We start from the raw sequence: 14,359 nt of genomic DNA, 5'->3' as shown, positions 1-14,359 counted from the left end.
CGACTCCCGCCAGCTCTCAGGTCTGCGCATTGGCCGTCAGACACCCGCTTGTGGGAAGAAACAGTTAACACGTCTCTCTCGTATTTTTGTAGAATTCAGAGTGTTGTCTTGTGCAAGAAATTACAGTGTGCCTATGCTACAGATGGTAGAATTGCACAATACTGGTTTTTCCCATGAAATCATTAAGAGTGTTTCACAAATAAGATAGTGATTATCCAGAAACACCTTAGAGACATCGGAGTGTCTCAGCCGATTTGAAGTGTGTCTCTGATGTTCCAGGCAACGCGAGCCCCCGCTACATTCGCTGCACCACGTACTGTTTCCCGTGCACGTCGGACATGGCCAAGCAGGCACAGATTCCCCTGGCCGCCATCATCATGCCCTTCGCCACGATTCCGCCAAACGAGGTGAGGATGATCGAGACCGCGGTGCTGGGACCTGCCGGCTCCAAACACCGGCTCGCCGCGCTATTCTCTGTGCGTCAGATCCTCTGTGCTGTGAATGGAGAACAGGAATCTGTATAATGCGGAGCACATGGTCATTCCGTCTGTCAGGGAAACGAGTCTGACAAGCTGTCTGTTCTGGCATCCTGAGTGCCGACACCAAAGGGCTGGGTCACTTCCTGGCCCCAGGACAAGACAGGTAAATGCCACGCTGTCCCGCGAGGCCCTGAGCCCCTCGTGCAGGGCCCTGGTACTAGGTGTGCTGGTGAAGGAAGATGACAGAGCCGAGGTCCCCGGTCTCCCTGCGTCTGCGGTAGCAGTGGCTGGGCCAGATGCCCCGGGCTCCTGCTCAGATGCAGTAGGATTGGAGAGCATGGGTAGGCGAGTCTGTGTGGCTCAGCTCAGGAGGATGCACTCAGTGTGTGGCTGAGTGGGAAGAAGGGCAGAAGTGGTGACTGCTTACAGCTCCTGGTACGAGGATGATCTCAGCGTGTATGGTGGTCAGTCATGCATCCAACACGGATGCTGTTCCTCCTGGTACTCCCGAGTGACGGTGCCACCTGCACGCAGAGACACAGGCGCTAGAGCGGAGCAGGCCTGGTGGGAGGTGAGAACAGCTTCACTGCCGCTGGAGCTCTGTCCAGAACCCAGCCCAGGCCCCCTGCCCTGTGTGAGGCGCTGCGGGGCTGAGCCGATCCCCGGGGGCCAGCTGGTCTCCTGTGGACTGGTAGCCCTGAGCAGGAGGCGGGGCCGCTGGGCAAGAGTGGGTTAGTGCCCATCTTGGGCTGGCCCTGCTGCTGCTGCGGGGTGCTGGGGCGTGGGGCAGGGGGAGCGGTGACCAGAGAGAAGAGAGGGTAGCTTTCTTCCCCTTTGAGATGGCGCTGACTCCCTCGTGAGGGTGGTGGACGGCTGCTGCCCCTCCTTGGAGGTAGGGTGGCCTGGGCATGGAAGAGCCACTGGGCTGTTCTAGAAGCCATTCTCGCCTGCAGACACGTGTTCACTGTTCAGGCTTGGTCTCTTACGTGACTGGCCCAGATAACGTGGTGCTATAAACTCCTCTTTAAAGTCACTGTCTCAGCAAGGTAAGCAGAGCGTGTGGGATGGCAGAGAGGTCCTTGCGTATGTGACGTCTGTGTGTGTTTCGTAATAAGACATTGAAAATAGCTAGTTAGATTAGCTACTTATGATGAAAACTTTCAAACATGCAGAAAAGTTGAAAAATTTCCAGTGAATACCTGTGTACCTGCCACTAGGTTCTGCCATTAACATTAGGCTGTACCTGTTTGATCACATGTCAACTCATCTGTCCCTCAGTCTGTCTCTTCTCGCAGATAACAGCTCCGTCCCTCGGAGCACTCCCACAGCACCCCTGTGACCAGGCTGATGTCCTCCTCAGGTGACACTCACATACAGTGAGGTGTTGCTGTCTAGAGTAAATATTTCATTGAAGTATGACAGAGGCATATGCCCTTGTGACCCGAGCCCCGATAAAGACGTGAGACGTGCCTGTTGCCGCCTGCTATCCTGGTCAGCATCCCACCCTTCGTGTACCCCCTCCTCCGGTTGCCAGCGTCCTGACTGCCCCATCGTGAAGCTGGCTCCTGTCTTAGGTCTTCATGTTGGAGGCGCCAGGTGCAGGCGCTCTGCGTGAGCTGCTAGCACTCCGCACGGCGTCCTCAAGAGCATCGTGGTGCTGTGTGCACAGCGGTTTCATCCTTGCTCACTGCTATGTCTCCCTGTGCAGCTCTGCTGGCTTACCTGCCCTTTCACGGGTAGGCCACGGGGTCACCTCTAGTTCTGGCCGTTGTGAATGAGGCTTGTGTGACAGCTTTCCTTGCACAGGTCTCTCAGTGGCCCCATGTTCCTACATTCATCTCTCTCGCGTTAGCACCTGCACGTGGATTGCTGGCTCCTGGGTGCCTGCTTGTTCAGGTCTGTCGTTTTTCAGGGTGGCCACACCATTCACAGCCCTCCCCATGTGCTGTCAGCATCGGCTGCTCTGCCTGCTCCTCAGCCTTGGCTGTTGTCGTTTTTCTACTTTAGTGGCTCTGATGGCCGTCACCATGAGCAATATTTTCATTTTGGTATCTGTGCCATTGAACAAATGTGTCACACTCACGTGCATGCCACTCGTCATTATCAGACGTTGTGTTTTGTCTTGTGCTAAATGTCATTTTCTGAAAGTGAAAGTTTTATCACTATATGAGGCGTCCCCTGTGGTCGGGCCATCCTGTAGGGCAGACGTGGATGTGGGCCGTGCTCCCACCCCCGCTGCCCTATGTGACTTCACACATGGACTTTGTTTTGTGTGGCCATCATGTAGTGTTGCTCTCTGCCTCCTCTCTGGGCATCTCATGGGACCTCAGCATGGGGAGTGCGAGGGTTGGGGTCCCTCACTGCTCCTCAGTGGGCTGGTGGGTGAAGCCTGTCACCCCACATGGGGCCTTCGTGACACTCTCTCCTCTGCGGTCTCCTTGACTCCCTCCTGGTGTGTTTGTTCCTGCCTCATAGGCAGGAACGTTTCAGTCACTCGGTGATTTTCCCGATATGTCCTATTTGGGTTTGTGAAGGCTTGGAGTTGGGGACCTCTCTCCTCGCCTCTCCGCTCCCTTCAGACTCCCTGTCCCTCCAAAGGCTGACCGTTACCTGGAACAGTGGTCACAGCTTACAGGCTCTTCGTGAGCTCAGTGACGAGTCTTTAACGTATTTTCAGTTATTTAATCCCCACATCGACCTGTTACCCCACTTCAGATGTAAGGAAACCGAGGCACAGAGTTAGCACGTTATGGTCAACAGCGATCAGTAACAGCCAGGATTCCAGCCCAGGCGTCCCATGCCCAGTCCTCCCATGCCGAGGTGTACCCCTGCCTCAGGATGCGAAGACCCCCACCCATCCCTGGCCTCCTCCCCGCCGCCCTGTGTGCGGTGCCTTTCTGACGTCTCTCCGTGGGCACCTCCTCAAACCCACAGACGTAGCGTGTTCTATGCCGATAGCTTCTCATTCCTCCACAGACCCATAAACACACCGTCGTTTCTTTAAGTGCTGAAGCCAGAAACCAGAAACTAAACAATTCTAGTTCATAATGGAAACGAGGAGCATGCTACTTTTGGATACTCATAACCTACAATCAAAGGAAGTAGATTTTAAAGTATCTTTCTTGAAGATGATAGCACGAATACTATTCCTTATCAGTAATGTTTTAATCTACAGTAAATGACTTGCTTACTTTTACGTATGGTAAAATTTTAGGATTTTATTCTGTATCTGACTGATATTGCCATCATAACTGCAATTTAGAAAAATATATCCTTAAAGATTCTCTGGTTTGGCATCTATCCAAAGGATTTATTTAGTATATTACAATTTTCTTTTTTAAAGTTGGTTCTGTTGTTTAACAGAAGCTTTTAAAAGCATGTCGTCCTGCTTTAACGCCGGTTGGCTCAGTGGTAGAGCGTTGGCCTGGCGTGCAGGAGTCCCGGGTTCGATTCCCGGCCAGGGCACACAGGAGAAGTGCCCATCTGCTTCTCCACCCCTCCCCCTCTCCTTCCTCTCTGTCTCTCTCTTCCCCTCCCGCAGCCAAGGCTCCATTGGAGCAACGTTGGCCTGGGTGCTGAGGATGGCTCTGTGGCCTCTGCCTCAGGTGCTAGAATGGCTCTGGTTGCAACAGAGCAACACCCCAGATGGGCAGAGCATCGCCCCCTGGTGGGCATACCAGGTGGATCCCAGTCGGGCGCGTGCGGGAGTCTGACTGCCTCCCCATTTCCAACTTCAGGAAAAAAAAAATACACACAAAAAAAGAGGCCAGTAAAACAAACCTAAACCATGCGGTGATGGCCAGGAACCCCCTGAGGCCGTTTGCATGGAGATGTGCTGTCACAGAGCACATACCTGCCCTCATGGTGTAGCATTTTGTACTCCTTACTGTAAATTTTAATATTTGTATGTTTTAAGTGAAGCCCACTGCCACATTTGACATGATTAACTATGAAATACTTGGTCATCATAGGTAATCGGCTAGCTTGTCAGCCCTTCTGTAACCACTGCTTTATCTCTGATGCTGTATTTTAGGAACTCGGGTAGAGGTGATAGGTTTCCAGTTCAGGGGATTGAAGATTACACTTAATTTAATTTTGCATTTTCTTTAAAATAAATATTCACACTTTGGACAATTTCATCACAGTTGGCAATTTTGTGTTTGTGTGTTTGTGTCTTTCTCCCACTAGGTCCTGTGCGTGTGGGTAGGGACAGCTGTTACCTGCCCAAGACCTCACGCAGTTCCCGGGACATTTTTGTGCTGCATACACATTTGATACTTTCTTTGCACAATGTCATCTGTATATAGAAGTAAACGAGAATTTTGATGACGAGTAATCTGATTGGATTACCACTGTTGGGATCTCTGAGCGAGCATTTACTGAGCATCTACTGTGTACGAGTGCTGTATCTGACACTGATGCGTCACACGGTAGACAGGGGACAGGCACTCCTGTGGCCAGGCGCAGGCTGGACCTGCATTTCTGAGTCATGTGTCTAGGCATCTGACAGTTATTTGAATTTCCATGTTGTGTATCAAAGAAAACTTTTTATTTACTACACACATGTTCTTATGAAAAGTAGCCATTTGAAGACTGGCGGCCAGAGAGACAGCTGTGCCGAGTGGGGTGACAGTTGGTCAAAGAATTCTCTGACAGTGAGGGTCAGCATATGCTTAGCCTATTTCCACTTTTAGTCTCCCCTCCAGTGTCTTTCTTTTAATATCACCACACTATAAATGTTATAGAGAGAAAGGGAAGGATGTTTGGGACAGATATGTCCAAAAGATTAAAATCTTTGATGAAACAATGTCATTCATTGTTTCAGACAATAAGGTTGTCATTGGCTTTCTTGAATAATATTTCTGCAAAATGCAAGTAAAACTGGAAAGTCCTAGTTATAAAATGCCAACACCAGGGACTGACCCACCCCAAAGACCACGTCTCTTAACCCTGAGTGGAACCATGTTGCTGGTGAACTGAGTTGCTGTGGACTGGAATGTGGGAGAGAGATTGAATTTTCATACTCTCTTGTCCTGTGTGGCTTAAAAAGTTTTGAAGAACCCTTATCAAATTACTTCAAACATAATTTTGTCTACATTTCTACTTCCTTAAAGGAAAAGGGTAGAAAGTGGGTATCAGCTCATACCTATCAGTTTTTATTTTTTTATTTTTGATGAGAAGTCATTGTCCCTTTCTTTCCAGCTTAGTGTTGATATATATGAGTATGTAAGTATATTCCAGGGGTCCCCAAACTTTTTACACGGGGGGCCAGATCACTGTCCCTCAGACCGTTGGAGGGCCAGACTGTAAAAAGAAAGCTATGAACAAATCCCTTTGCACATTGCACATATCTTATTTTAAAGTAAAAAAACAAAACGGGAACAAATACAATATTTAAATTAAAGAACAAGTAAATTTAAATCAACAAACTGACCAGTATTTCAATGGGAACTATGGGCCTGCTTTTTTTTTTTTTTTTTTTTTTACAGAGGCAGAGATAGGGACAGACAGACAGGAACGGAGAGAGATGAGAAGCATCAATCATCAGTTTCTCGTTGCGTGTTGCGACTTCTTAGTTGTTCATTGATTGCTTTCTCACATGTGCCTTGACCGTGGGCCTTCAGCAGACCAAGTAACCCCCTGCTGGAGCCAGCGACCTTGGGTCCAAGCTGGTGAGCTCTTTGCTCAAGCCAGATGAGCCCGCGCTCAAGCTGGCGACCTCGGGGTCTCGAACCTGGGTCCTTCTGCATCCCAGTCCGACACTCTATCCACTGTGCCACCACCTGGTCAGGCTATGGGCCTGCTTTTGGCTAATGAGATGGTCAATCTGCTTCTCTCACTGACTACCAATGAAAGACATGCCCCTTCTGGAAGTGGAGTGGGGGCTGAATAAATGGCCTCAGGGGGCTGCATGTGGCCCGCGGGCCGTAGTTTGGGGATCCCTGGTATATTCATTTCTCCAGATGCTTTTGAATTGGTCACATATTGTTTTAATTAAAATTTTTCCTCAACTTTTTTTAACCCTATTTTCCAGCCTTCCCTCCAAATGGCTTTTGGCTCTTTGCCCAAATCAAGGGAAGTCACAAAAGATGGTTTGCTATATCACTTGGAGCGGCCCCCAGGGTGGTGACTGGCAGTGGGGCCGTGTACAGCGCTGCAGGTACTGGAGGCCTGCGTGTCCCCCTCTGGATGCAGTTCTGTGAACAGCTTTAGATGGCTTGAACAAGTGTGCAGCGTCCCTGGAGGTCTGCTCCGAACAGGGAAATGGTCACATGACTTGTCTGTTAGACTTATTTACACCTTCGGTTTTATTACTGTATCGTCACGCCTGGATTTAGGGATTTCTTGAAATGGTCGCGCCCACCACAGCCTAGACTGCGGTAACACATCGTCGTTGGGTCTGATCGTTTTTAAGCAGGGTCCACGTTCCTGAAGGGCTAGTACTGTGTGCATTCTGTCCTCTGCTAACAAGGATTCAACTTGGCAGATATGGATAGCTCTCTCGGCCGGTGCTGGAGACTGTTCCTGGTACCCAGATGCATCTGGTCCTTGAGCAGACAGGCAGGGTCTCGGCCCTGGTCCCTCTGTCCCTCGGGGGGGGGGGGGGGGCAAAGCGGAGGCTGGGGAGGAGGGAGTTACCCAGAGGAGAGGGGAAGGGGAGGGGGCGAGCAGGTGGGCGTGGGCCACCTGTGGGAGGCGGGACTGGCTCTCAGGTCAGATTGCAGGTGGGGTGGCCAACCACACAGATGTCCTGCAAACAGGCTTGCCTCCTGCAGGGTTGAGAAAGGATTTGACCTGTGTTTTTACAGCCACTTGAAGAAGCAGAGAAATGGAGGGCAGATTTAGCCTGACAGGCCTTCCAGGTTTATTATCTTTAACCCTTTCATCTTTAGAGTATTTTACAGCTTTCCTTTGAGGGACAGAAAACTGTCAGTGATTTTGTTATGGAAGGAAGAAACTTGATTCATAGTGAGTTTTTGTTTGTTTGTTTGTTTTTCTGAAAGAGGGAAGGTGGTAGAGAGGGAGAGGGAGAGAGGTGGTAGAGAGGGAGAGGGAGGGAGGTGGGGGGATGGAGAGGGAGGGAGGTGGGGGGATGGAGAGGGAGGGAGGTGGGGGGATGGAGAGGGAGGGAGGTGGGGGGATGGAGAGGGAGGGAGGTGGGGGGATGGAGAGGGAGGGAGGTGGGGGATGGAGAGGGAGGGAGGTGGGGGAGGGAGAGGGAGGGAGGTGGGGGGAGGGAGGTGGGGGGAGGGAGAGGGAGGGAGGTGGGGGAGAGAGAGGGAGGGAGGTGGGGGAGAGGGAGAGAGAGGGAGGTGGGGGAGAGAGAGGGAGGGAGGTGGGGGAGAGGGAGAGAGAGGGAAGAAGGTGGGGGAGAGGGAGAGGGAGGAAGGTGGGGGGAAGGAGAGGGAGGGAGGTGGTGGAGAGGGAGAGGGAGGGAGGTGGGGGAGAGGGAGAGAGAGGAAAGTGGGGGGAGGGAGAGGGAGGGAGGTGGGGGATGGAGAGAGAAGAAGGTGGGGGGAGGGAGAAGCATCATCAACTCATTGTTCTACTTGGTTGTGCTCCTCATATGTGCCCTGCTCAGGTCTCGTGGGCTGTGCCCTGACCTGGGCTCGCGTCGGTGAGCTTGGTACTTCGGGACGCTCTGCCCACTGCACCAGGGGCCACAGCGATTTGTAGGGTTGTTAAGTGTAGAAGAGATCTCATCTTCTGTGGAACACTGCATTCTTACAGTAATTAGGTGTGCCTTCTGCAAGGGGCCATGATTATAAACAAAATTTAGTTCTCAGGTGAAAGGTGAGCTCTCAGGGTCACGGCTTCAGAGGAACGTGGGGAAGCATCTCTCAGCCACGGAACTCCTGGCTGTGGTTGCCTGCAGAGCAGTGGCGTTCCACCCAGATAACCCACGCTGGCAACCAGCTGAGCTTCGCAGATAGACCCATAACTTGAGACGCTTCTGCATAGCGGTCCAAACAGGCCACGTTTGCTTAAGTATCATTTAGTCATGAACTAGGTGCTACTGAGCACACTGACGTCACTTGTGCTCCTCCCTGCCTGATGCATATGTAACCTTCTGGGGCTGTGGGTCCTTTCTGAGACTCAGGTGCCCAGGCCCCCTTGGCCCCCCACTGGGAATGGACAAGGCTGGGTTGGCCATAGCGCACTTGCTGTTCATGCCAAGGGAAGACGAGCTGTCATCGTTTGTACTTGTTCTGGGATGAACGTAGCGTATCAGGATTCTTCACATCCAGGCCTGATCCTTGGTGACAGAAGCTGGCCGGTGTCCTCAGGTCCAGACCGACTTCCCTGTTTTCTTTCTTCTTTCCTATACTTTTCATTCAGACTCTTAGACTTCAGTTCTTCCCTCCTCTCCTCCCTCTCTCCTCCTCTTGTCAGCCAATCAAACTGGGGACCGGGGTGAGGCTCAGTTTACCTATGCTGTCAGGGGGCGAATCCTTATAGGTAGAAATTTCAGGTAAAAAATAGAGCTAATGTTTAAATATCTTCTGCGATTGTTTTTAAAAGAGTTATAGGAATTGAATAAAATATAGGTGATCATGCAACAAATAGAAATTCTAAAAATTTCTCATGGTAATTGTAAAATATATGCCAGAATTTACAAATTTTAAGCAGATTTTAGATCATGTATCAAATATACCATTTTCCCCAAAGATACTGTTTTAGTTTAGTGAAATGTGAAATCTTTTAACCAGTCTTCCATCAGAATTGTTACCATGCAGTGAACAGCTGATTTGAGGAGGGAGAGACAGAGACGGAGAGAGACCCGGCTAGTCAGGACCCGCCACCGTGCCCAACGTGGAACTGTCCGCAGTCAATCGCCCAGCCTCCTCTTCCTCTCCAGCGTCTCGGTGGGCGTGCCTCCCTGCCACCGGCCACCAGCACACCTCAGGCTTTCCTCCTGTGTCAGGGTCCCACTGATTGACATGGCATCTCTGCCTGGGACATGTGACTCCGTCACTTCCCATCTCTTCTCTGAGAGAAGTCCTTATTGACTAGATACAGTTTAACAAGAACAGATTGGAACAGTAGTGTGGGAGGGAAGCCCTTATTGACTAGATACAATTTAACAAGAACAGACTGGAACAGCAGTGTTGAAGACAAAAACTGGGAGATTGTCTCCCAAGTGCCACAGACACTCAGCATAGCCAGGGGTTAGTGCTCTGGACACATGAGAATGCAGTGTTTTAAATTAACAAGGGCCAACTGAAAACATTCTTTTAAATTTTTTTTTTTTTAACTCTTTTTTTTTTTTTTTTTTTCATTTTTCTGAAGCTGGAAACAGGGAGAGACAGTCAGACAGACTCCCGCATGCGCCCGACCGGGATCCACCCGGCACGCCCACCATGGGGCGACGCTCTGCCCACCAGGGGGCGATGCTCTGCCCATCCTGGGCGTCGCCATGTTGCGACGAGAGCCACTCTAGCGCCTGAGGCAGAGGCCAAGGAGCCATCCCCAGCGCCCGGGCCATGTTTGCTCCAATGGAGCCTTGGCTGCGGGAGGGGAAGAGAGAGACAGAGAGGAAAGCGCGGCGGAGGGGTGGAGAAGCAAATGGGCGCTTCTCCTGTGTGCCCTGGCCGGGAATCGAATCCGGGTCCCCCGCACGCTAGGCCGACGCTCTACCGCTGAGCCAACCGGCCAGGGCGAAAACATTCTTGAAAAACAGAAATCTGTTCTTTGAGCGAATACAACATGTTTCTTTCTAGAAGGTGTGTTCGATGATGTTTAAAGGGCCTTCAGAAAACCTTCTTTGTGCCATGCTTATTTCATTTAGAAGGTCAAGCAAAACAGCGCTGTATCTTAGAGGCCACGTGAGCAGCGAGCAGCCAGCAGCCGTGGCCCTCATCTCCCTTTCTGTCTGCGGAGGCTGACGGGCGTCCTAATGTGGAAAGCTAAAAACAGAGCCCCGCAAGCTGCCCGCTCTCCTGCTGATGGAAACATCTGTAGTACGGGCAGCGTCCCCACCCCTCTCCTTTTCCCTGCTGGGCATAATCCCTGGAATCTGCCGCCTGTCTGCTGCGTGCCTGGGAGTCTGGGTGATCGACATTTTTGAAGGGTGCTGGTGCCTCGCAGGTTATGGGTTATTGTTTCACATACCATTGTCAGACCTCTGTCCCCCAGTTCACCCAGAGGACTCCCTGACCTCCTCCCAGGGGGACCCGGGAAGCGGGCAGCCCTCTGGCTGCAGGTGCAGGCTTTGTGGCGTGGCGGACCCCCTGACATGAACCCTGGCTGCCGGAGCGGGCGCAGGCCATGAGGCCCTGGGGACAGCAGCGGCGTTGATGTGTCTTTTCTGGGGGGTGGGGGCTGCCACATTTGTGGCATGCTGAGCTGACGCAGGAAGCACAGTGTCTGAGACCTCTCTACCATCACCTGCTGCAGTGCAGGGGGAGGCGCTGAGTGGAGTCCTGGACATGTGGGGGCAGCATTGTCACGGGACACTGGTTGCGCTCCTGGAGGTGCTAATGAAGCACGTGACAGATGAGTGAGAAGGGAGAAGACATGCACATTAGAAAACGCAGAGCGTGTATTCTCAACCTGAGCAGACATGTCTGAGGTCACTGCCGGGCTCTGGGCTGCCTCCCCCATGGGCCTTGGTGTCCCCACAGCCAGTGCAGGAGAGTGGGCAGAGAGTTAGACACGCTGAGTAGGTTTTCTTGTCTGTTCTCTTCAGTAGCTTGCTGCATTCTGTAATTTCTACACAAGTTATCCTTAAGAGCCTGTACATCATGTTGTTTAACCTAATTTTGTTTTACCCAGAACGTTTTTTAACCGTGATCAAAGGTTTTTTTTAAGAAGAGTGTGGGTTTCTTAGTTTTGGGATGGCAGCAGCTGAGCCCTTCGGTGACAGGCTGCTGAAGTCACACCAGATGAACAGGGTACCATCTTCTCCGGCGTTTCCTGACCGGGGACAGAGTGTGGCTTTCATTTTCATTTTCTCAGCACCACCTAGTGGTCAGCTGCCCAGCGCGGCCTTCATTCCTCATCCCGTCTCAAAACTCAGGCTACATGGCAAGACTTGTATGTGTTCTTAGTTGTGTAGTGGCCCAAACAAAAACACACTGGTTGCACACTTCATAATAGCCCTCCACGCGGGGTCTTTGTGCGCTGTGCCCGTTGGCTTCGAGCGTCTGTGCTTGCCCTGAAAGTCCTCTCTGTGAGGAGAAGACGTCACCTCTGCGCCAAAGAGAGCTTGTTAATGGCAGCGTGCTGGGGCCTCTGGTCGTAGCTCTGCGTGTGGCTCTGACCAGTGCCTTTTTGGACGATGGGCTCATGACCGACTGCACGCATATCAGGCTACCTGGGAGAATGGCAGGAAGACGTGGAAAGCCAATAATATATTGAAAAGAGAAAGCTTGAACAGTTGTATCGTTAGTGCCAGGGAACCACTGATCAAGCCGTCTTGCCGTCTGCTCATTCATGTGGGAAGATAGCCCAAAATGTTTGGTTTTGCTTTGTTGTGAAATCTTTTCACACTGAGCCCATTTCTCAGTGAACTGTCTCTGGCTTGTGGTTCCAGACTGACCATAATGTAATTATACACACACAAAGAAAGGCATTTTATTCAATTAGCGCATCTTAATTAAAATTAATGCCGACACAGACTCGGCCAAGCCCTGGTAATCTAAAAATGAGCACAGGATCCGATGGGGCGTTGTGCGCCTCTCCTCAGCTCCCCGTTGTCCATGCTGGGTGAACTCACGCCGCGCGGGGCCAGAACCATGATGGCCACGGCAGGGCTGGACCCTGTGTTCCACTCTGTCACTGTCCGCCTGTGAGGACAGAAAGGCAGGAGCCTTCAGGAGGGCACCGAGGCCGGAAGAGTGAAGCACATTTCTCAGCACAGTGACAGAATGTGAAAGTATTTCTGAAGTCACTGTGACCTAATGTGCTTGCTCAGGGGGAGACAGGACTCGGTGGGGGGGGGATTTCATTGAGCACAGCGCACACTGGAGATGCACTCAGAGGAGAGGACAGGAGCCGTCTGAGCAGCGTGCCGCTGTGGTATGTGGGGGGGGGCAGCGTCGGGGGTGGGCAGGGAGGACTCGGCTTCCCGCAGGGCCTGCGGGATGGACAGGATGGTGTCACCTTACCCTTGTCCACAGCCCACGAGAAAAACGTCAACACTGAGAAAGCTTTTAACATTCTTTGCTGTCACCTCCATTGTCTGAAGACCTTACTTACCTATCTATCACCCCGTTTCCAAAAGGGGGCTGATGCAAAAAATGTGAGTGTGCCTCACAGCCTGGACGCAGCTGTCACCGGACCCCGGCTTGCGGGGAGCCTTTCATTCCGTCTGCAAGTCTGAATCTGCCAGGACCAGAATGAATGTGGACATGTTAGAGGCGACAGTTTCACAGTGATTTGAGGTGGGGCCCGCCCACAAGTGCTTCCTGTCAGTAAAAACAAGGTTAATTCTGCCTGTCTTGCCTTGCCTTTGTCTAGCAGAGAATTGCATCTTATCTTTTCTCTAAAGTCTCTGGGGGCACTGCTGGTAGCCTTGGACCTCTGAAAACAAAAGGGCAAGAGAAGTAGACCTGACTGCAGTACGTGTGAATAGCAGCCTCCCTTCCCACTTTGACTCTTGAAGGCGTCTCCGGCCTGGGCGCTCCCCTGTGGGACGGATGGCAGCCCGAGGCAGGGTTCTCATCTTTGACTTCAGACTCTCCTTCTCCATTCGCTGCCCCAAGACCCCCTTGTTGTATCTACATCTTTTCTCCTGCTCCCTGTCATCCCACAGATGGCGTCTTCTCAGTCCCTGCTAAAGAGAGCAGGGACCACTTTACGCCTTTCTGACACAAGGTCTACATGGAAAAGTGTCTCTGTCAATACCTGAACATACATGTGTATGTTAATCAGATTCCCACAATGTTTTAAAAATCTGCACTTCTCAGCTTCTGTCAGATTGCATGGGAACTCTTGAGAGGATTCCCCACACTCTAGTCTAGATCATTTCTACAATAACAAGTTAGCTAAGTTAAGTGTTTGTATAAACAAAAGCCTTTAGAAACTCAAAACCCGTGTCCTATTAGACAATGCTCTGTCCTGAACTGAGGGGGTTTGAGAGAGGACAGTCATTCTGTGTAGGCAGATGACAGTCACTACTTCTCCAACCCCTCTGTGCCAGGCACGGTGCTCTGTGTGGCCCCTAGCACACAGCCCCGGCGGGGCTCAGAGGAGAGAAGCAAGAAAGACCAATCCATTTGGGATTCCTCTCGGCAAGATGGGGCGGGACGCTAGGCATTGGGGAGCAATTCTGAATTTTGAAAAATCCTTCCCTTGAATCTTTCATGCATTATCCTAAAGCTGGTTTTTTTTGTTTGTTTTGTTTTGTTTTATTCCTGCTCTGACACTTCAACTCCTTTGTGAACCCTGAGCAGTGGTTAGTTTTCACACAGCATCACCTTGAGCAGCTGGGTGGGGACAAACAACCTCTGGGTTTTCTATGAGCAGAAAACGGCCTTCGGACCGTCCCTGCTGCCACCCTATGGCCAGCTTCCTCCTGTTCTTCCCCATAAAGCAGTCTGCTTATATGTGCATTCTTTTCTTCAAAGAAAAACGTAGCTAATGCACCAGATCCTGTAATTCTAAGCCTTCCCAGGAGTCCTATCTTTAAGGAAACTTCTATAAACAAGGAGAGAGAGGCTTGTGGCTTTCTGCTGGAAGCGGGCCGGGGGGGGGGGGGGAGAAACATGGCAGACGCCCAACACTGAGCTCTTCCATGTTCACGCGGCAAATAGAAGATGTGTGATGGCTTCACGCACGTTTACGAGGACGAAGCAGTTGAAATTTTCATTTTTTCGGGCCTGGCAGAGCACGTCCAGCCCACTGCACAGAGTCCTGCGAGGAACATTTTGCACGGG

The 14,359-nt window shown here is 51.4% G+C and overlaps 1 protein-coding gene across 1 annotated transcript in view; it reads left to right on the top strand.

Moving 5' to 3' along the window:
- Positions 1-14,359, top strand: part of SEC24D (SEC24 homolog D, COPII coat complex component) — a 60,400-nt gene that overhangs the window by 17,594 nt on the left and 28,447 nt on the right. The window contains exon 8 of the mRNA XM_066384370.1: positions 280-407. Within this exon, the coding sequence (XP_066240467.1) occupies positions 280-407 (128 nt within the window). The remainder of the gene's footprint in view (positions 1-279; positions 408-14,359) is intronic.

Source organism: Saccopteryx leptura, chromosome 1 (genome assembly GCF_036850995.1).
Source record: "Saccopteryx leptura isolate mSacLep1 chromosome 1, mSacLep1_pri_phased_curated, whole genome shotgun sequence".
Classification (NCBI taxonomy): Eukaryota; Metazoa; Chordata; class Mammalia; order Chiroptera; family Emballonuridae; genus Saccopteryx; species Saccopteryx leptura.
The sequence above is the reverse complement of the archived record's forward strand: the minus strand, read 5'-3'. Positions and strand labels throughout refer to the sequence as shown.